The sequence below is a fragment of the Orbicella franksi genome, chromosome 5 (genome assembly GCF_964199315.1).
Source record: "Orbicella franksi chromosome 5, jaOrbFran1.1, whole genome shotgun sequence".
Taxonomy (NCBI): domain Eukaryota; kingdom Metazoa; phylum Cnidaria; class Anthozoa; order Scleractinia; family Merulinidae; genus Orbicella; species Orbicella franksi.
Window position 1 is genome coordinate 19,865,449 of NC_138149.1, and position 23,904 is coordinate 19,889,352.

The window sequence follows — 23,904 nt, forward strand, 5'->3', positions numbered from 1 at the left end:
GCTCTCAGGTATGCTGTACCGATTATATCAACAATTTCGGTGGTGCAGAGACTCTCAGACAAGTCCACTACAACCTTAAATGCTTTTGGTGACCTCTTTTCCTCCCTAGGTCTTCAGTCGTCCCCCAATAAGGACTGTCCTCCAAGCACCTCTAAGGTCTTCCTTGGCATCCACATTGATACCCTTGCCATGTCCATGTCCATCACACCAGAACGTCTTCAAGAGCTCCTCCATCGTTGTTTCTCAGTGCTTTTTCTCTTCTATATCTCATGCCACAACTTACAATCGCTGCATCCACCCTGCCCTTATTTTCATGTCAACCCTTCTCAACACCCTTTGCACTCACCCGGACTCTCACCACTGCTTTCTATCCGACAACAGGTCAGACCTCTGCAACGCCATACCTCTCATCAAGACATCACCTTGGATCAATGATCCTTAGGTCCTCTCCACCAATGCTTGCAACACTGGTGGTTATTTCAAAGGGCAATTCTTCCCAACCCCATTCCCAGGACCCATCCTTTACTGTTTCAGTCACAACATGAACGTCCAAGAGCTCTTCTTTTATTCTCGCTCTCATTTATTTTTTCGTGTCCTTTGTTCTTGTTGTCTTGTTTCTTGTGTATGTTTCTTTTCTATCGCTTGTAGTGTGACATAAGCTACTGAATCAGATGTAAACTTAATGGCCACAAATTTAATTTTTAGCCTATTTTTTACAATTTTTTTTACAAATTGATGTAAGCCGTTGAACTGTAAATAAAAATGGAAAAACAAGAGCTCTTGCCTATCATGGCAGCACTTAAACTTTTGGGGGTCCGCCCTGCATGGCAAACGTTTCATCCTCCATTGTGACAACACAGGTAGGTTGGTACACTGTAGGTACGTTGCCTTTATTTCTACACAATATATAAGAAACCTGAAAGCTTGTGGGGTTGTGTACAATACATTATTGCTAGATATTTAAGTACAAAAAATTAATAAAACACAGATTTATAATTCATTACAACCAATGTATATATTAAATACAATTAAATGCAGTTTAAAAACATGTTGAATTGCTATCAATGCAATATTGAAACAAATTAATTTACTTTCAAACATATACAAAATCTTCCAGTTCAAAACTAGCAGTTGAGGCTGATAATGCATTGAATTTAATGGCCTTAAAAAGTTTTGAGCTTTTTGGCAAGGTTATAATGGCTTGTTTGAACAAGGTCAGTATATTTGGAAATCAGTATCTTCCAAAGCACAGTGCCTCTACCTGTATATGTGGAGTCCTTCAAAAAACATTTAGACTTTTTATCACTCAAGCAAAATAAAGATTTCAGACAGCTCACATTTTTAACCGCATCAAGAAACTACTATTGGTTTCCATACAATCTGGTACTGTCTCAACAAACAGCTTCGACACTGACCTTCACCCATCGCTACAGTAGGCTTATGTTGATTACGTGTTTTGTGAATCGAATGTGTTTGTTCACGAGGTCAAATCTCTTGAATGAAATCCTCCGTCTGTATTAAACAGCTACGAATCAAACATACTTTGCTGATTATCCCACTTTGGCAAAACAAAGATGGTAGATCGCAAAATGCCTTTAGTTCACTAGGTGTATTGGGGGTCCTGTGGAAATTTATGGCCTTACTCATGTCAGAAGATAGTCCGCCATTATGAAAATCGTGAGTGAAGTTGGTTGTCCTGTGCAAGTTTAAGGACTTACTTACCACAGCATGACACACCGGCTATGCCTTTCTAGACTGGAGTCAGTAGCCACAAAAATATATTCATAAACAGTATACACAACATACGAGCAAGCCTTATGCACAGTGATCAGCAGATTTACAATAATTATAGTTGAACACAAAGCAAAGGAAGGAGTGAATTTTTCCCTTATACCTACAAAGTTGAAAAGGCTAGTTAACACCATTTTCTGAGTTAACAAGGAGCAATACACACAAGCTTAGTCTTCTTTTGCCAAGTAACCTATACTAGTACTGTCCAAAACAAATACAACACAGCATGTAGGTCTTTTCTCACACACTCCCTTTATTACCTTAAAAACATTGGTTGCTTACATGCATATAATTTTCTTACATCAGAAGCCTTCCATTTGGCGAAGCTGTTTTGAACACAAATTCTGTTATGCACATGCAGTTTTAAGGCAAGTACAAATAACCGATATTAGATTTGAACCTTATCACGTACCTTAAACATTTTCCTTGGCATGACCAATATCCTGCTTTTCCATCCATATTCACATTACCTGGTTCCCCCAAAATTTTGAAGAACAAAAAATATACAAAAAGTTAACTGTTGGCAAAGGATAATTCAGTGTAATAAAATGCACTGTATCTATGGGATGAGAGGACAAATGAGTAAAAAATTAGACTCATTTAAAGTGTATAGGCTGTGTTAGTGTGGCATAGTGCAAATGTCTTACTCTAGGTTGTACGTAGTGATTTTAATTAATTTCCTTTTTGTGTCTATTTTGAGGGCCATTAGTTTATCAGTTTTGTTACTGTCAAATGTTACCCTCTCCAATAAAGTCTACTACTACTACTACTACTACTACCACTACCACTACCACCACCACTACCACTGCCACTGCCACTGCCACTGCCACCGCCACTGCCACTGCCACTGCCACTGCCACCGCCACCGCCACCGCCATCGCCACTGCCACTGCTACCGCTACCGCTACTGCTACTGCTACTACCCAGTTACCCTAACCTGTTCCACAGAGAGCCTCTCGGAATTCTTTTCCGCAAAAACAAGCTGTTATAACAAAGAGAAAATGAGTGAAAAATTCACCCCATGGGCTCGAGGAACTACATGTAAGAGTTGATATGACATAATTACACTGGACTGTAGGCAACTGGAAGCCACTTACTTTGTTGCACAATGACTTGACAGTTTCCACAGGGATCTGAAATCGAGTATATTTCACTTTAACTTTGATGCACCCTTCACTAGAGTACATTTTCTCATTGTCATTTTATCCCACACCTTCTTAACACTAGCAACATTTAAAGGAGAAACTTACAGACTGAGGTTTAAACAAGCACTCTGCATAGTCAGTACATTTATTTCAATGCTGCAAAAAGTTGTCTCCCAAGAATAAACCAGGAAACTATTTACACAACATCAAAACTACAGGGTCAAATTACACCATAAAACATTTAACGAGATAAACAAGTTAAGGTTACAGTATACCTTCAGGGGTGTCTCGCGCGCAAGCGATGTAGCGCGTGCAGTTTAAGCTGTAGATACCTAAACCCCTATATCAAATTAAAGCTTATGGAGCTGGCTATCAAACTATACCAAGAATTTTGAAAGAAAATGAATTGTCGAATTTTTCACGACCACTAAATGCGAGTGCCCGAATCACCTTTTGAAAGCTACAAGTCAAAGCGAATTTCGTTTTTCACCAATTTAATTTTTTCCTCGGTTTCAGGGCCCAAAGTGCTTAAAAAAGGTGTCTGCGTTTTGGCATATTCAATTGCAGTAAAAAGTTACAGAACATTTTTGAAATAGCATTGAAAAAATGTGGAGTGATCGTACAAAAATCGCTCTTGAAGAAAAAGTATTTCGAAATTAACCATTCCCAGACACGCTTTTGTAGTTTATATGTTAAACTAGCCACTGTCCAAATTTAAGAGGAATTGAACCAATTCCCTTTGAGTTATAACTCTTTAAAGTGTCTGCTTCAAGTGAAAAAATTTATTCGAGGAAACTACGCTAAGAAAAATTTTCTGCTTCGCAAACAAACTCCGCCCACAAACGCCTTCAACTGGGTTCTCAGATAACTAAGCCAATCAGTGCAGGGAAAGTTTACTACCGTTAACCTCCTGGTGAAATTTGCGCGCGAATCTCTAAAAAACTCTTGTGTTTTGAAATGCGTTCAAGGAACCGAAGGCAGAGAGATAATTTTTCTGTAGCTCGGTTTTTCTTGAAGCTGGTCTGGCAAAATGGGGAAGACTAAAAAGGATACGAACGTTAGAGTGGCTGAGCGAAGGAAACAAACAAAAGAAAGGGCGGAGAGCAACTGTGCATGGATATTTCAAATGGTCTCAATGAGTCCGACGATTCGTCGATATCGGATCAGAAGAGTCTCTGTCAGCATCCCTGTTATTGCTGTCAAGTTCCGAAATTTTTACAGAACTTTTCTTTTCTCTTACCACGAATATTTGCCCGCCTTATACGATAACTATAGCTTCATCCGTGTGGCGAACTTTCGCTTCTTCACTCATTGATGTATTTTCATTTGTTCTTCGCTGTTTTCGCTTCTTCGAACTGGTCCATGGTTTAAACGTGGTCTATGTTTACTTATAACTTAATAGAGACACGCCTAATATCAAAAATGCTGGGTAGTCAGAACAACAAAGCTGATCAACTGAGTAGTCAATTCGTGACATCCATATAGGTATATTCCCGCGAAAATCGTCTCCGTTGATTGCATACGCGCCACAGGGCTGTCAATCAAGAGATAACCTTTAACTTCCGGTGAAAACGTAAAACCGCCATTTCTCCGCCAATATTTAGCCTTTTTCAAAAATTTTTTTCAGAAATTAGAGATTATTCTTCGACCACTATTTTGACCCAAAAATCCAAATTTGAAGAAAATTGCCGACCCGAAGGTATACTGTAACCTTAATACAAATGTAACATTAAAGCAGCAGCTTTATGCAGTAAGAAAATAGAAATTTACAAAATATGAGCAAAAAAGTATCAATACATCCCAAGCTGTGTAACAACTTTGATTCAGCTGTAGAGTGTTATTTTATAGTAATTTTACTTCACTTGGTGAACAACAAATTCCATTTCTACAAGCAAAAACTTCCAACACTTTGCTCTTCTTGTTGCAGATGATTTTTTATGGATCAACACAACTTTTTGGTTTTTGGATACAGTGATCATGACCAAGAACTATATTAATTTTAAAAAGAATAAGGGGTTTAAAGGTGGTTAAAACTGTGAAATGAAATTTAAAGATAGTGCATTTTTGCTCATAGAAATAGATAGAAGCTTTAACCCCTTCCCTACCATTAAGGATGCATCTAAACATCCTTGTGTCACCCAGCCACCAAGGACATAGACATTCCTCCTCAAACAAAGGACATTACCGAGAGCCCAGTTAACGTTGTTTGCAATGGCTTGAATAAATTATCCCAGGTTGTTAGACAAAATTCATTATGGCTGCTGGTGGGAGAGGATGTTTGGCTCTGGTAGGGAATAAAAAAACCTTTGAACTGGAGTTAGAATGCTATGACACTCGTTTTCTCATGGCTTAGGGTGCGCAATCTTAAGTTGAGCTTGAAGAAGTGTGAACACTTTCAGCTCAAAGTCAGGTTCCTTAGCCATGTTCTGAATGAGGTTGAGATTGCCATAAACCCTGAAAAAGTTACTTTTGTCAAGAATTGGCCTACGCCACAAAATGTCACAGAAAGATAAAGTTTGTCGGGTCATGCACGTACTATCCGAGATTTGCACCTCTATTTTCTGACATTGCCCACTACCTGCATAAACTGATTGAGAAAGGCCAAGCATTAAATTTTATATATACCAATAAATGTGCTAAAGGAATGAGCAAATGTCTTAGCGTGTCGGCCATGTTTCCAAGCCAATTGCAAGCATCGTTAGCGCCAAGGAAGGAACTTGAAAGAGGGGACAGAAAAAGCCATCAGCATGCCAATGGACCATGTGGTGACCATTATGCAAACCCAAGTGTCTAAGGGTCTACAATCTAAATCCCCTCGATAGGAGGGGGAATGGAAACAAAAGAGGTAAACCACATGTGCAGATCAACGTCTTCCCTACTGATTACATCCTACAGTACACGCAACCAATAAAGTTTAACTCTGTCATGGTTGTGTTTGGACAAGAATTGCAGAACTGCTAGAATATTTGTTGAGCACAAACTGAGTCATTGTTTGCAGTGGATAATTTTCTTAATATACATGTAAACACAATACCTGTATGACAAATTCTTGTACATCTGTGCGTGAGACAGTTGAGAATCTTGTTACACACTTGTTCACACAGTACTGTGGTGGTCTGGCCACACCTCACTCGCTTCCTGATTCTAGTGTTAAGGGAATTAACAACTGAGAAAGAAAAAATTAAAAACCCTCAGACTTTAATAACTCAATTCTGATTTATTCAATCAAACAGATTATTCTAATGTTTGATTTTGCATCAATAAGCTAATGAAATTGGTATGTCAATTAATGTCTCTTTGTCCTCCCTTGTGCTCCAATGAATAATTTTCTGATCCACTGATTGCACCAAAAATTTCGTTCAGAGATGTGTTAACCCAAAAATTACACATATTTTTTAAGACCTAAGAAAAATTAATATGTGACAGATCTTGACCCCAAAAAAGAGAGGGTGTAAATAATTATTTTCAACCCAAAAAAATATGTCACCCCCCCTCATCATATATACTGTGAGTACTCCCCTGCCCCCCAGGATTAAACCCTTCATTGAGATTACAATATTTATGTAACTACAAAATTTAATTACAAGTGATATATGTAACTCATCACTACCATGAACTATCTAACAGTGTAAAAATATTACAGAAGGATACTTTGTTTTTCCACAGGAACATGCCTTTGTTATCATAACAGGGCAATTTGGACAGGGGCCAGGGTGGCACAACCTACAGTAAAACAACACCAATTCAAAAAGAATTACAAGATTGAACTTGCTGATTTAGTTATACACTACTGTGCAACAGTAATGCAAACAAAATTCGGCAAAATTCTTTAATTTCTGGGATTTTCAACATAAAAATGGAATTTTGTTTCAAACAAAAATGTGAAGAAAGTTCTCTGACAACTGAGAAAATCCTTTTTTCTACTGATATGAAATATCACAACATTTTGCTTGGCTTCGTAAAACTTTGCAATGAAAATTCAGAACAACAATGTTTCCTAATGATATAGATAGAAAGGGAAGCGCACAGGAAGAAAAGTTTGTTGCCGACCAAAAGAAGGTTCAATATTTCTTGACAAGTGGGACATGCTTCTCACTGCATTGGTATCCATATGATTCCTCTATAATCAAAATAGTGAGAATAAAGATATGATTCAATTTGAGAAAATGTTCAGCAACCGAAAGGATCATAGTAATTGTTACAACAATTGCCGAGATAGACCTCTAAAGCTGTATCTCAAGGCTGCTTTTCATCTCATTATGTGGAATTTACTACATGCTTGTTTTATTGGCCTCTTAAGAAAAGGCTTTGGAGGGGAGGGTCATCAGTAAAAATTTTCACAAATTGGGGAGGGCTAAACCTGTTTTGTTTGCAGCAGAAGGAGGGTCACACTCTTTTCAGCGAGAAAAAAGTACTCTTTGTTGCTTCTGTCAACTCTTTTGTTTGTTAACGAACATGTACAGTATTTGGAAAACTAAAACTTGCATGTACAAGCAAAGCTCCCAGCCAAGATCAATGCAAATTATTTACAGTTGTCGCAAAATTGTATTAAAAACTATCTTCTCCCAACTAACGCAATCGTTTCTCTGAATCTGTGCCCACTTTCGTCCATATTTTGAAGGCGGTAATGTTTCCCCACAGGGTTCTGGTATAAAATCAGTCTCCACTGATGATTCATCACTTAAGCTACTGGAGCTTGAACCGACAACTCAATCTATCACATCACTTTGCGAGTCACTTTCAACCTTGGAAAGTGATAAGGTAATCTGTTGTTGCACATTTCTTAATAGGGGGCTGTCAAGATTGTTGACGCTCCATAAAACTGTGCAGCAAGCTCCCAAAGTGGGCTTTGATCATTGTGACCTTTTCAGCTTTCTTTCCCTTAAAGGTGATCTTGTGATAGGAAAAGTACAATGAAAGCTTGTTGACCCTCAAGGATGACAGCTTGCCAGAGTTGTACAATCCAACCCACTCAGTGTCATTGTACTTACGGTTCAGCCATTCCATTCCCTTCAGTCTCCTCTTTCTTTTCTTTGCTCATTTTTATCTAGGCAAGGTGCTCAACATCCAGGCACAACAAACTCTGTCCCAAGCTTTTTGGCAAACATTCACAATAGCCACAAGTTGCTCTATCTGACCTCATGAAACTATCGCATTCACCACAAGCACATTTCCCTCCTTCTATCCCTCGAATATCCTTGCCCATCTTCAGGTTTTCACCATACAATTACATGCCACGCACGTTGATATATACATGCTTTGTGCACAGATGGAGTGACCAGAACATGGTTATATGAGCAACACTTCTGGTTAGTTATTTTCACTTCCAGTTACATTTAGATGTATATTTGAAACTGTAAACTGTTGAATAGATGGGGGGAGGGTCAGATGTTTTTGTGTGGGTGTTTGTGAAGGGTCATGCATTAATCCATTCCAGGAAATGGGAGGGCCATGAATGTTTTTGCCAAAAAGTTTCCAAAATACCCCAGGCCAACCCCCAATAAGAAACATGCCTTCCCTTATGGAAGACGTTGAATTCCTAACTGTACTTCATAGGGAAGGAAACCCATGTGGTGGTAAATAAAATTGAGAACTGTCCAGGAAGGTGTCAGCTTTAGATCTTTCATACAAGCTCAGCATATCTTACTTCTGACAGGAACAGTTCTTGGATAAAGCAACCAAAAGATCCACTTATATCGCTTTGTCTCACCCTTCACACAGCTTGTGTCAAATGTCTTTCACCATTTGAATGGGAAGAGAAGAAAACTTCCAAAACTTATCTGTTATACCAGTCATAAACTATTGGATACTCCAACAAGACTTCATGCACAACTGCTTTGGTAAGCTCTTTAAGCGTGATTGCATAAGACATCATCATACTATACATTTCATGTAACATCAAGACATAGTTGTCAAACTTGTCATGTGGAAACTGATCCAAGGGGATATTTAATTACAGTACTGGATTACGGCACTCGGCATATGCAGCTATCACAAAAGGTCAGACTTTTTAGCTCAATGGCTTACTTAGGGCAAATTGTTTTTCTGTCAAGGGGTTTGCTAAAATATTGCCGCCAACTATTCAGCACAGTGGCAGATCCTGAAAAAATAGACTGCCCTCAGTGCATTCTACGGGAGCCAGAAACAGCACACATTTCCTCCAGGCTTTGGTAATTTGCACATTGAAATCTGTGACAAGTTGACAAATAAATGGAAACCAAGCAACACTCACCTGCGGAACGACGAAACAACCCTCACGATGAAGCAACTGTACACAGTAAAATATAACCAAAATACAGTACATGAGGAATGTCTCGCACAACTGGAAACATACATCACTCAGAAGGTGCGAAATAGCACATGAGCATTATGTCATGCAAGATGGCCCCAAAATGATAGATGATCCATTAAAAAAATTCACATAGCTTTTGCCTTGGTTACACAGGACACCCAAGAAGTCAGAGGAACCTCCACAAATTAGGTAGCCTTCTCCTAAAGTCAATTGCAATACCTGAATAAACTTTGCTGCAAGATTAATGTTCAGACCTCTTCTCCAGTTTCTCTTTTCATATTTGCAATCTGGAATCTTTGGCCTGACACTATTTTGCAGTGACCTTGTGGTGTATGATACCCTGCTGTGCCATGTATTCTGCAAACTCTCTTGATATGATCATGAACTATGGTCCATTCTTTGTCAGATGTCAGGCTCTCTGGCAAGCTATGTGGTGCAAATATCTCTTCCATGCTTGAGATAACCTTAGAAGCAACTGTAGACCTTAGGATGCCTACCTCAGCTGTTGTGGTAGTCAAGGACAACTAGACAACGGGGAGTAGTTCAAGCAGGTCAACAGCCCAACCTCTTAACCGTCTGGGTGTGAACTCTGTGGTCCTGATGGGCTCTGGGAGACTGAGGGAAGTGACCAACTGACATCCATAGCAGGTTTTAAAATATTTTTCAGCATCTATCTCCATTCCAGGTTACCATACTTTGCTATGTGGCTTCTACTTAGTTCCAATGATACCCAAGTGGCCGTCGAGAGCAAGGTATACCACTCTGGTTTTCAACTTCTGCGGGATGACAATTCTTGTTCCTCTGAAGATTCAACCTCTTCATGGCACACAATCTCTGCATAGGAGGTACCATTTGTAGACTAGTTGATCTTGATCTAATGATTTCCATTCTTGCATTCCCTGACTTAGGAGGGTCCACCAATTTAAATTGGTGGACCCTCCCCAGTCACCCAAGTCCCTGGCACCTTTGACATACATAATAACAATAACGATAACGATAACAACAACAACAACAACAACAACAATAACAATAACAACAACAACAACAATAACAATACCAATAACAATAACAATAACGAAAACTTGTAGTGTAATTTCTCGTAACGTACATGATCAAATGCACTTTACAATTGAAGGGGTGAGTGCAAAACCATGCTAAGTGACGATTTGGGTGAAAAAAACAAAATTTCGCGAAAGGGCTTGAATTTTTGCACGTGGCCTTCAATGTAATAGAAAAACGTGGTCCTGTATTTTTCCCACTGGTTTTTGCTTTGTTTATGAAGACGCCGCTAGGAAAACCGAGTGGTTTTTTTGCATTTGCAATATCTCAAAAATGCAGCGAAGCTTAGTGGAAAACCTACGGGACATTGCTAAACATACCTAAACAAAACTGCATGCGAAATTTGGAGCGTTTTTGACAAAGTTCACTTTTGATTAAAATACCTAACGCCCTTTTCCCGCCAAGGCCTTCAAACAAACAAAGCCGGTCCTTTGTTATGATAAACAGAGCCAATCCTTTGTTATAATAGCCAAGCCAAGCCTTTGTTATAAGTCGAAGTCTCGCCTCGGTTTATCATAACAAAGGATTGACCCGCTGCGACTGCAAGGACTTTGATTTCACTTAGAAAGCAGCAAAATGTCAATTTCATGCAACGTATAAGCTCAAAGATGTTGATTTTAGGTCAAAAAGGGTTTAAATATTGATTTCACGTTAACGCATGATGGCACGGATGATGGTTTCACCTAGAAACCAGCAAAATGTCGATTTCATGCAGTGCATAAGCTCAATGATGTTGATTTCAGGTCTAAATAGGTAAAAATGTTGATTTCATGATAACGCGTGACGGTAAGGATGTTGGTTTCACCTAGAAACCAACAAAATGTCGATTTCACGCAGCGCATAAGCTCAATGATGTTGATTTCAGGTCTCAATAGGTTAAAATGTTGATTTCACGTTAATGCGTGACGGCAAGGATGTTGGTTTCACCTAGAAACCAACAAAATGTCAATTTCATGCAGTGCATAAGCTCAATGATGTTGATTTCAGGTCTAAATAGGTTAAAATGTTGATTTCACGTTAATGCTTGATGGCAAGGATGTTAGTTTCACTTAGAAAACAGCAAAATAGTAATTTCACGCAACGCATAAGCTCAATGATGTTGATTTCACGTGAAAGTGCTCTATAAATAGGGCTGACAGACTAACAGATTAACCCTTCTGCACAACATACAGGTCTCCATACATCTGCATGTCCACTGATCCCAGAAGCTCAAAACAGTACAAATCATGCTGGTTTGAAATAAAATCAACGTGACCTGGATCGCAGATCTATGTTACAATTGATCGCTACTTGTTGGCCATTATTATCTTTAAACAATCTAGTTACCAGTTTGAGAAACGTCCGCAGAACGTGATCGCAATGCATGCTGGGAAGGGTCTTTACACCTTGTGCGCGGGAAAACATGGCGGTCGATACAAGACAAATTTTATAAGTCTAAAACCAGTTCTCGCTTTCCAAACTTTGAAGCTAGCAACGCTTGGCAAATGGGCCACGACTCACCAGAGGGTATTTTTCTTGGGCAAGAACTGCTCTTGGACTTTGCTGCCTGGCTCAATCTGACTTTGAACGCCAATAACAAGATTACAGTATATCAGCTGCCTTCGAAGTTTCAGAACACATTTTGATTCTTTAAAACATGCTGATGACTTATGGGTTTATCGAGACTTTATGATGCCTCTCAACCACCGGGCAGGCATGCAAGGTACTTTAAAACAATGCTTAAGATATTAGTTGACAGAGCTCTAACGCGGCACATCTCTTTTTTGTTCGATGTATTTCGTTTGACGCTCGATCGATTCACATGTTGTGTTCACGTCACAATAACCGATGTAAACAATCTTTTCCCAGATTTCCGCTCTATATATGCTGTGAGATTTGATTTTGACCTCATACACTATAAACAGTCTGCCTGTTTGGTATTCAACAAATAAACTCCGAAAGACATGGCTAGGAAAAGCCAAGTATTTTTGCATACGTTATAACTCAAAAATGAAGCAAAAACCAGCAACAAAAATACAGGGCCACATTTTTCTATTACATTGAAGACCACATGCAAAAATTCAAGCCCTTTCGCAAAAATTTTTTTTTCACCCAAATCGTCACTTAGCATGGTTTTGCACTCACCCCTTCAATGATATAAAATGATTAAAAATAAATAAAATATACATGTCAAGTAATTAAGACTGATAAAATCACAAGATGAACAATAGCAAATTATAACAAATTAAAAGCCTGTTTAAAAAGATGTGTTTTTAAGATAGCACGTAAAACTTGAAAGAGAGTCAAGACGGGATATACTACTCGGTAGATTGTTCCAGAGCTTTGGGGTTGCATAACAGCTCTTCTTTCAAGTGTTGCGAGTATCTTTCCGCTTGGAACCTCAAGCATAATTTTTTGGCTGGATCTAAGTGAATATCTAGTTGATGTTTTTCGAGTAATCAATTTGCGGATGTAATCAGGTGCCACGCCATGAATAGCTTTAAAAGTAATGAGCAGAATTTTGAACTGAATGCCGTACTTGACTTGTAGCCAGTGAAACTGATACAAGACTGGTGTGATATTAGTCCAGTCATCTAATGAAATTTTTATGGTCAAAGTCAAAATAATTGCAACAGAATTTCTGTCACTGCCAAATGATAGATAGTGGTCAACTTACTAACATACTAAAAGTTCCCCAAAATTTGTGTGGTGGAACATGCTTAGATTAAGCGTTTTTATATTTCGAGCCTGTAACACAGTGTACCCACTTTGTGAAAAGATGTTTTTTTAGTCAAACTAATTGCAACAGAATTTCTGTCACTGCCAAATGATAGACAGTGGTCAACTTACTAATATACTCAAAGTTTCCCAAAATTCGTGTGGTGGAACATGCTTAGATTTAGCATTTTAATATTTGGAGCATGTCCCACAGGATACCCACTTCGAGAAAAGTAATGATAAATGGAACACACAAGATAAAGTTGTTTTGAGCAGTTCTAAGCCATCTTGAACTACAATAAATGTTTATAATGAACAAAAATGTTATTAACAGGTGAAAATAAAACAATTAGATTAAAACATACGACTTGAGTATGAGTGGTGCCAGACTCCAACAGTATAGCATGGAATGCCTGGCAGTATTTAGTTCATTTCAGTGCATTGTCTGTAAGTTCTGAACTCACGGAGTTTCATTTTATACTGGAGTTTTATGGTTTCTCTGCAATGTCTACTTGTTATATTTATAGCAGGGTTGTGCTGCGAGAAATGGTAAATATGATTTCTGTTGTACATCGTATTTTTATCACATTTATGTAATAGCATGTGGTCGAGTAAAATCTATAAGGATCAGTAATATCAAGCGTGTTTTCAGAAGCGACGAGGGCAATTTCTGCAACTTCTGAAAACACAAACGGTATTAATCATTGATTTTACGAGGAATCGCGCAATTACATGTCTATGACCCAGACGGCAAAATTACTGTTAAAGTTTTAAAACCTTTTTTCACTCAAAGGCGCCCGAGTCAGCAACATAAGAAGACTTGCTCGACAAACTAAAGAGAGATTAAAGCTATTCAACAAAGTCTTGTTCAAAAAAAAATAACTGTCGAAATTGTTGAAGAAAAACTACAAATAGTCGTTCTTAACTGCTAGAAAAAAGGTTTCTTAATAGAAGTGGGAGACAAGGAGTTACGTTTTATGGTTGGCAAAAATGCGCACGACTACTCATTTCGTAAGAAAGACCAAGCAGTTACCCTTGCGTGCAAGATGGCTGTGAGGTTAACTGAAGGCAACATCCAGGTGGATCCACAGTTGCTGCCCAGAGATTGACAATCCCCAATCGTTCTGCAAGTTTGAGATGTGCAGTTATCTACCAGCATTATTAGATTCCTCGCTCCTTCCACGCAAGGCTAATAAGCCCATCCTGGGACTGGAACGGAGATTGAGCAAACAACTGAGCCTACAGGAAACGTTCATTATGTTCTTGATGGCGGCACTCTCCTCCATCGCATTCCCTGGCCACGTGGCATTACCTACACCAAAATTCTCTCGCTCTATGTGCAACACATGACCCAAAGGTACAGCCAGGCTATGGTACTATTTGATGGATATAAAGAGGGGCCTTCCACAAAAGACTGCGCACATCAAAGAAGATCCGGTGTCTCTGGTCCATCAGTGAACTTTGATGGCGACATGGTTTTGAAGATGAAGAAGGACATCTTTCTAAGTAATACCGCCAACAAGCAATGGCTCATAAAACTACTTGGGGAGAAACTGCAACTTTTGGGATGTAATATTATCCACGCCCCAGGAGATGCAGACCTGATGATAGTCCAAATGGCCATTCAGTCTGCCAAGTCAATCACAACAGTCCTTGCAGGAGATGACACAGACCTCCTAGTTTTGCTCTGTCATCATGCTGATACAAGCACTCGTGATCTGTTTTTCATTCCTCAGCCAAAGCAATGGTCAACAACGAGAAAGATTTGGGACATCGTGAAAATCAAGGCTGCACTGGGACCAGAAACTTGTGCAAATGTTCTTTTTGTTCAAGCAATTCTAGGATGTGATTCAACATCAGGAATACATGGGATTGGCAACAGTTTGGCCCTTAAGAAGATTACGAAGGATGCACAATTTCAGAAGCAAGCTGAGGTTTTTAATAATCAAGATGCCACAAAGAGTGATATTATTGCAGCTGGAGAGAAGTCTCTTGTTTGTCTATACAACAGCCGGTCTTTGGAAAGTCTGGACTTGTTACGATATTTGAGCAGCCACTGTCTACCACAGCCTCAGGGTTTACCACTGGGTACAACAGTGGAAAGGTGTTGTGCTCCCACCACAAGACGGGGGTTGGAAACCAGTAGATGGAAGACTCCTACCCATACGAACTGACCTACCAGCAGCTCACGCATCTTTATTAGAGATTGTTAGGTACAATTGTAAATCTGACTGTGGCTCCCAGAGATGTTCAGGCAGAAAACATGGACTGGATTGCTTGGCTGCATGTGGTACCTGTAGAGGACAGAGGTGCACGAATTCCACCTCACTAGACCTCGGTGAAACGATGAATAAACCTCAATACCCCTCCTGAATATGCGACAAATGGGTAGATTAACCCCTCATTCCCATTGGAATCCCCCCTCAGCATCCACTTTGATCAGTTTAATTTGATCATTATGTAGAGGTTACCTGATAAGCCAAGAAAATGATATGCATCAAGGGATTGTTTTTGTATAACCTGTTGAATTATGGACCAAACCCTGAGCCTGTCATGTCAAACATCACTAGATGCTTGAAATGTTGTACAGTCTTTTTCAGATTCACCAAACTTGTCATGCAAGTGTAAAAAAACATACATTTGTGTTAGACAGTATCAATATTAGAGCCTTTCGTGCAATTAAAGTTATCCTTTGAATTATAAATTTTTTTTCTCAAAGTGAGTATTCTGTGGTACATGCTCGAAATATAAAAATGCTGAATCTAAGCAAGTTCCACCACATGAATTTTGGGGAACTTTTAGTGTGTTAGTAAGTTGACCACTATCTATCATTTGGCAGTGACAGAAATTCTGTAGCAATTAGTTTGACTAAAAAACATTTTTTCTCACAGTGGGTACCCTGTGTTACATGCTCGAAATATAAAAATCCTTAATCTAAGCAAGTTCCACCACACAAATTTTGGGGAACTTTTGATATGTTATTAAGTTGACCACTATCTATCATTTGGCAGTGACAGAAATTCTGTTGCAATTATTTTGACTTCAAACCACAGGATGACTGGAATATATGGCTAAACTTGGGTTGCTTGAAAATAAGTCTTGCAGCTGCATTCTGATCTCGTTGTATCTTATCGATTTGTACCTGCGGCAGTCCGTTGAGTAAGCTGTTACAGTAATCCAATCCGCTTGACAGAAATGCATGAATTTAAGGTTTCTGTGGAGTCACATTTTCTTATTCACCTAATATTATGAAGATAATAAAATGACTCATAACAAATTTTGTTTATGTGGAAGTTCATCGACAGCTTGTCATCAATATAAGAGCCAAGGTTCCCGACAACTGACGATCTCATAACATCAGAGTTTACCAGGGTAATCAAAGAAATATTAACTTTAGATCGCTGTTGTCAGGTTCCTATGATAAGAAATTCGTTTTTTCATCATTGAGGAGTTTGTCATGGTCCATCAATGAGCAAATGTCCCTTATGCAATTTTGTATGGCAGTTATAGCACCTTGTTGAATTGGTAACTCATCTGGCCTGAAGGAGAGATATAATTGTGAATCATCCGCATAACAGTGAGAATCTGGAAGGTGTCGTTCAATGATGTTAAGGTATCATGGTAGGTGGATTGACAGTGTTTGGAAATCGTGCTCTTATGCTGGTGCTTTGAAAGAAAACCTCATCAACCTATACATTTTCAGCAAGCTTAACAATTATAGAATACAATCATACCTTTGAAAATTTCTAAAAAGTCATTGTTGCAGTGATATTAAAAGATACCCAGAAACTCTGCTTCACTTAAACTGGTTCGCTTCCGCGCATGAATTATCGGAGCAGCACGATTAACATAGGAAATGTTTTCTCACACATCACCCTCAAAAAAGATGTCAGCGATTTTCCAGATGTGGTTTGCTTTTTTCTCTACACCCTCCTAAACTTTGATATTTTCAATGTGGACGTTTCCTTCTACTAAAGAGGCCATAACTTTGAAACAGAAGCAAAATTAAACAAAGCCCGACACCATTTTTCGAAGGGGGTATCTTGGAACATACCTGCCGATTTTCAGCCAATTTTGGAAGAAAAGTGAAAACAAACTAAAAATGTTCATCCTTATATGCAGTTTTATTTTATCGAGAAAAAGACAAAAAACATTTTATGAGATTGGTATGATTAGGTGTTAAAAATGCCCTCCACACTGACAGATGTCGGCATGATACAGTATAGCACAGCAATGGGTTATCACAACTTGAAATAAACAGACATCTACAATTCTGGCACGGAAAAACCCGTCACTGGGAAATCGTCCGAGAGGCGACAAAGTGCCAAGTGAAACTGCCGTGATTTCTTTTACTTAGAAGATTTTGTCAGCGGCATTGGTATTATGTTGCTTAAGTTTAGGCTTCTTCGTTTTCCAGACATTTTTTGAAACCATGCCCCTTGAAGCCATAGTTAGTGGAGGGGACTGGTTATGAAGACCGGCAAACTTCAAAGAGATAGGTCATTGTTTGAGTTTTTCAAAGTCACGTGACAATGACCATGCACACTCAAATTCAAGATGGCGTCGTTTGCGAGCGAACATGTGGTCATTTGACATGTTTTATACGCTAAGTAATGTAGTTCTGTCATCGTGAATGGTTTTTAAAAGTTTGTCATTTCGAAAGTAAAATGCCCAGCGATAACTGTTCGGTTTTTGGCTGTGGTACGTGCTGGAGGACGAAAGGAATCGGCATCTGGAAACTGCCCTCTGTCAGCTGTCTCTCGTTTGTTTGAACGTTATAACCTTACTCTGATTATGGTTTTAAAATATCTTTTTTTTTACTTTTATTTCAGTTCATTCCAAAAAGATGGTGAAAAAGAAGAAATGACAATCCTGACATGAAGATGTTTGGCTACAACAACAACACCATCAGAGTACAACATGCCGTCTCCTGTCAGTCTGGGAACATGCGTGGGAGGAAAGACAGACACAGATCATGGGTCAATGTTTCATATGACTCAGTGCCAAAGAGAAAGAAACAATGATTAACTTATACATAAGTCAAATTTATTTTATTTTACGGACAGTGCGGGAAGGAGGGGGAGCTTTTAGTCCCCACCCCCACTTTTTCACAAGGATGATGTTTTATTTTGATTTACTATGAGGTACCAGACCTCCCTACAAACTTGCTACTGCTACTGCTGTTGTCTCTGAACTAAGGTCAGGTAGAGGAAGTTTTACGGCAGTCTTCTATAAGTAAACAAGTATACATTGTTTAATATATAGACATGTATTTTTTCTATGTAAATATTTCAACTTGCACATGAGTGTAAATAATTTCTATTTTTAATCAGTTATTGTTTTGGCATCCCTGAAATAATGTTCAGTTCTCTCAAAAATTGATTGAGCATTTTTTGAGATTGCCCACAAACTACCAACCATGATTTAAGGATGAAGTTAACTTCTGGCTTTCAATGGCATTCTGGTCTTCTAATTTGCCAGCCTTAGTTAAAGGGGCACAAGTATAAATGCTTTCAATTTTCTCCTTACTGTGTACTAACATACAAACAGCAACCTTGGTAGACAGTAGTGTAGCAGCATCCCCACCCCCTCCCCGGCCACTTTTTCGCAAGGATGACATTTATTTTGTTTTAGTATGAGGTACCAGAGCTCCCTACAAACTCTCACACGCGGCCCTCATTTTCAAGCCCCCCAGTTTAAAATGGGCTTTGTCCCTAATATTTTAAATATACGTTGTGACATGTATGCTGATTGACCAGCTACTGGTATTTTTCTATGCAAATGTTTCAACTTATGAATGTAAATAATCTTATTTTTTGTCAGTTATTGTTTTGAAGTATCAGCAAACTTGTGTTAACATTATTTAACAACAAATGCAGCAGTAACTTATTATAAACAAACAAATATGGACATGATTTGGTCAAGGCATCACAATAAATAAAATTGTTTATTGCATGGTGATTTTCACACTTTAGCTTTGCCTTTGTTGGTCATACTCATGGGAGGCTCTCCTTATGTCCTTACGAAGTGCTTTTGATTTCATTTGTTTCAATCTAATCTTATGTTCCTGGATAATATCTTTCCCAAAAGAAAATGAATGCACTTTGACATACAATTGTATGATGTTGTGCAAAACATCTTTGGCAACACTACTGTTGATTATCAGTTCAGAACTGGATAACATTGAATTGTATGTTGAGACAACTTCAACATCATGAACAGATCTTGATATAATACTAGCATAGGCAATATTTTGCATGTTAGTCTTAGAAGTGGCATCCCTGAAATAATGTTCAGTTCTCTCAAAAATTGATTGAGCATTTTTTGAAATTGCCCACAAACCACCACGATTTAAAGATGAAGTTAACTTCTGGCTTTCAACGGCATTCTGGTCTTCTAATTTGCCAGCCTTAAGGATGGAGATCGCCTGCTCACTTTCTGATGATTTACCAGCATGCTTGGTATGAAGTTTATGAAGCACGTAACCTCCAATATACTGTAGTCCAGCTTTTTCTTCATCTGAAAGTTTAGTTAATGGGGCACAAGTATACATGCTTTCAATTTTCTCCTTGCTGTGTGCCAACTTACAATCAGCAACCTTGGTAGACAGTAGTGTAGCAGCGTTCCTTGATAATCCCTCAAAATGCTTAACTGCATTCAGAGCTATGGTCTAGTAGAAGGAAGAATAAAATCTTTCAGCATTTCCAGACGTTATCAAGCGTTTATATAGGTCTTCAATATCACAGAATCCAGCTGTTACGTCTTGCAGACCGTTGTTGTAGGTGTAGGATCTTAGTTCGTCTCTGATTGATTTTGGATAGATTTTGTTGTCAGCAATTTTGTGTTTAGCTTTTTCAACAATTCTTGAGTAAGCTACAAAAGTTAAATAGCTCTCTTGTCCTCCTTCTTTTTGCTTCTCAACATCTCTCGTATCTTTGTGTTTAACTGTCTTGTGTCGTTTCAGTCCGCTCTTGCTTTTGCATTTCTTGTGGCACAGTTCGCACACAATGTTTTCGAGTTGAACCTGTTGTAAACAAAAGTAACTTTCAGTTGAGAAATCAGTCATAAAACGATAGTACAAAGTCTAGTTCTAAGCATAGTTAATGGAAATAAAATAAGAAACCACTTAATAATTACATCGTCAGTACAAGGATTTAGTTATAACACAAGTCGCCACAAAAAAGCAGCACCGATGATACTCCATGATACTCGATCAAGCTGAAAGAAGGATGAACGTCAAAGCACAGTGCTTTTTGCTAAATTCTGGGTGGCTAAGAAAGAATCTAATACTTACTTCATCTGCAGCTTCTCTAAACTGTTCATCAAGCTCTTCTTCTTCTTCCAAAATACCTAAAATAGTGTCAAAATCATCTCCAATGATATACAAATCGTTCGTGTCCGCCATATTGTTTGGGAATGAACGTTTGGCGTGTGCTCAGTCAATGTCAACCTCAAACGCGAAACAAAAGGCCGGCCCTTTGAAGTTTGCCCAGTTTCACAACCAGTCCCCTCCACTAACTATGGTGAAGCCAAAAAGAGGAAATCTCGAGGTCTACATCGTCTACACCTACATCTGCGCTTGACTCTCTAGTTGTGGAAGTTTTGGAATTGCATCCATTTTCCAGCAATTACATGCAACTAGCACTTGTTGTAGTTTGTCATTCAACTTCATTGGCGGGACTAGTGTCCTCGAGTTCCTTCAACCATTCTTCTTGGTTACAGTGTGACCCATGGTTGCTCAGAGCCAAAGATCTTGTTCGGCGTTGAACCTGTGGGTTCCACCAGATTTTTGCCTCTTCGGCTTCTTCAAGGATGAAAATGGGCAAGACGTTTTCCTGCATTTTCGTCCTGACATGAAGAAAATTTGACAAGAACGAAAGCTAACTTGCAATGAAACAACCAGATCCCGTGTGATTCAGAACAGTTTGCGTGCACAAATAAAATATCACACCGCAATTCGCATAATCCATGTGACAACTGGCGGTGAATTTTAACTAGAGGTGTCAATGTGCCGTAAGAGGTTAATGAGATTCAAAAATAGTTTCTTTTTATTTGTCTTAAAAAATACAAAAGCTTTTTTCCCGATTCTTTTTGCAAAATAGTTGTCTCAGTCTTCACAATTTGAACAGCCAAAAAAAGATTTTTCGCATTTTTTGTAAAATTCCACCTACCATGATACCTTAAATAGCTTTGAAGAATAGATGATACATAATAGGGGACCAAGACAAGTTCCTTGTGGAATGCCCCATTCAAGAAAGAGACTGTTAGAAAGGGTGCTGGAAATGGAAACACGTCTTCTGGCCATTAATTACGAGGTACACCAATCTAATGGTGCTCCAGAAATTCCAAATGAAATTTGTACTTTACGCAGAAGTACACTGTGATCAACTGTATCAAAGGCAGTGCTCAAGTCTACTAAAACAAGTAAAACAGTATGCTGAGAATTCACTTCCATCAGGATGTCATTAGTAATTTTCAGAAGTGCTGTTTCTGTACTATGGTTCTTTGTTGGCAAATTGTAATGGTGGATAAAGATCATGTTTCTTCATGTAATTGTCAATTTGAAGAAACACAGCTTTTTCAGTTACTTTTGAAATGAAGGAAAGATCACTTACAGGGCGGTAGTTCTTAAAAACAGTGTCAAGCCCAGCCTTCTTAAGACTTGGCAAAACCAAGACTTCTTTCCATGCTAAGGGAAAGTGACCACTATCAAGTGAGATGTTAGATACGACTGGTAAGAGGAAATCGATGCACTTGACTACCAGAGGTGTGGGTATGGGATCGAGACTGCCACAATTTCTTAGCCAAATTCTTGATAATGTTGTAAGCTTCACATTCTGTAATTCCTTCGAAATTACTAAATGACGGAGTACATGGATCCATGATGGGTGCACAATCTGGACAATCCTGAACTGTACACTCTTTGAATTTGGATGTTATATTACTTATCTTTTCAACAAAGAAGTTAGCCATCCGTTTGCCAACATCGGTTTATTAAGGTGAGAAGGGTGTGGAACATCAAAGCTTTGATGTAACAGCTGCTTTGAGACCCTAAAGAGATTTCCTTGATCCAAACTGTTTTCTTGAATGAGGTTTTGATAAAATCAAAGCGTACCTTTTTAATCAAATTAGTAGTGGAGTTTCTTGCAGATTTGTATACATTTAGGTCATACATGGAGTTTGCTGAATGCCATTTCCTTTCTGCTTTTCTTGTCATCCTTTTTGCAGCTAAAATCTGATCGTTATACCATGGTGCATGTTGCCTTTGGGGAATAACATCAAAGGCATAACCAAGCCTCTCACCCACATTTAAAAAACAATTCCTCAAAAAACCATTCAAAATGCTTCAAAAAGAGTTCCCAGCTTCAAAGTCATGACCATCATTAGATTTTCAACCTGACTTAAGTATTATAATTATCATAACTATATTAAAAACTCTGTGCTTAGCCTGCAAACAGGCTCCCGGTGAGCCCGAACAAAGCGAGGGAGCCTGTAGACATTCTATTGATGCCGCTGTTCTATGATACCAGCTCCTGGTATCATGATATGATTGGTTAAATCGCTGATTGTTGACATCTTTGAGATAAATATTTGACAGATCTTTGTAAAACTATATGACTCCAACAGTTCATTACAAAAGTGCATTTGCCGTTCTCTTTTAAGTTTCGGTCTCTCAACCTCTCGTTATTTCACATGTGATTCTGAAAGGTACTTTATGCTTTGCTACGAGGAGGAATTTTAAGTAGAAGCTAGTGGAGTGGAGCCGTTTGGCGGTGCTATAGCAATTTTTTAGAGATCAAAGGCATGTTTTCCAGACTTTCCACTGTTATCTGCTTGTTGCTTCACAGAGTTTGACACCTCTATCACGTGCTTATAATTTCTTTAGGCTCATTTCAGTATTGCAAAATATGTTTTAAGCTCTCTAAGTATTGGCTCTGACAGGACAAAATGTTTGAAATATTCTGTGAACATGTTGCTTACTTGCAATCTATATTATGACGCCCGGCCCAGCTATTTGATTAGCTCAATTAGACCTGTTTGCAAGTACCGAAAATGTAGCCTCTTGACAGGTCTAATTACCTCATTGACTGATTTGTTACAGGCTTATCACCAAGAGTGGATAGGCACATTAAAAACAAAGTCTACAGGCTCCCCTGTCCCTGCCCCGATCGCTTTGCTCTCCAAATTCTTCTGTTTCGCGCTTGCTAGAATTTTTTCCGTCTTCGCCGGGAACCTGTTCAAAGGCTACTCTGTACTGTAACACTCTGTCTATCAGTAAGTTTATCTCAGATTTTCATTGGCATCAAAGTCACTGCCAAAGATCACATGGCAAATGTTTAAAAAAATTGTACATTAGTGAACTGCTAGGAGGAACAAAGCAGCTAGTGAAGAAGCTTTACATGTTGAAATGTTATATGACCTGCTGTGCATAATTTTGATGGTTTACTAAATCATTGAGATCTTAGTTTTCATACATGTACCATGAAAAGGAAGCTGGAGTTTGAAAACTGAGATGGGGTCTCAGTTTTTGTGACTCCCTCCGGTACCTTTGTTCTTCACAAAAAACCATCATGGTTTAACCTAAGAAAGACACCATGGTCTATGCAGTTCATGCGCCTCATATTTTTTCCCTAATAATTATACATGTAGATCAATTTTTATGAGTAAGCTTTTTTTCTTTTTTTTTGGCTGTGTTGTTTTGTTGTGCATTTTTTTTAGAAACAATGAAAAAGAAACTACAAAAAGGAAAAATCATAAATTAAAAGAAAATAAAAGAAATAATCATTCTGCAGGATGAAAACAGGGAATAATAATCGAAATAAAACAACTTGGTATAATAGATGATAATAAAGAAAAAACAGCAATCGCGTACAAACCTGCTGGCTTAAAAATACAACATCAAATCTAAAAAGAGGACTT

The 23,904-nt window shown here is 38.6% G+C and overlaps 2 protein-coding genes and 1 pseudogene across 11 annotated transcripts in view; 1 reads left to right on the forward strand and 2 right to left on the reverse strand.

Moving 5' to 3' along the window:
* LOC145487495 (transcriptional repressor NF-X1-like) overlaps positions 1-23,904 on the reverse strand; it is a 219,357-nt gene that overhangs the window by 177,014 nt on the left and 18,439 nt on the right. For 9 of the 10 annotated variants that reach the window (XM_081466291.1, XM_081466289.1, XM_081466290.1 and 6 more), the window contains exons 6-10: positions 6,588-6,659; positions 5,971-6,074; positions 2,889-2,924; positions 2,729-2,773; positions 2,204-2,261 (exon numbers count right to left, since the gene is read on the reverse strand). In XM_081466291.1, the coding sequence (XP_081322417.1) occupies positions 2,204-2,261; positions 2,729-2,773; positions 2,889-2,924; positions 5,971-6,074; positions 6,588-6,659 (315 nt within the window). The remainder of the gene's footprint in view (positions 1-2,203; positions 2,262-2,728; positions 2,774-2,888; positions 2,925-5,970; positions 6,075-6,587; positions 6,660-23,904) is intronic. The other variant, XM_081466292.1, reaches the window with a different exon arrangement.
* LOC145487536 (uncharacterized) lies at positions 13,556-18,209 on the forward strand (annotated as a pseudogene).
* Positions 18,953-23,631, reverse strand: LOC145487566 (uncharacterized). Its single transcript, XM_081466394.1, has 2 exons — positions 20,279-23,631; positions 18,953-20,008 (listed from the first exon to the last, which is right to left on the reverse strand). Exons 1-2 carry the CDS (start codon positions 20,387-20,389, stop codon positions 19,655-19,657), a joined length of 465 nt encoding a protein of 154 aa, XP_081322520.1. The 5' UTR covers positions 20,390-23,631; the 3' UTR covers positions 18,953-19,654.

Bases quoted from the DNA above. Each gene is read 5' to 3' on its own strand.
- LOC145487566 (XM_081466394.1), bottom strand. From the start codon at position 20,389: ATGGCGGACACGAACGATTTGTATATCATTGGAGATGATTTTGACACT. The intron at 20,009-20,278 runs GTAAGTATTAGA...TGTTTACAACAG, and splicing joins TTAGAGAAGCTGCAGATGAA to GTTCAACTCGAAAACATTGT.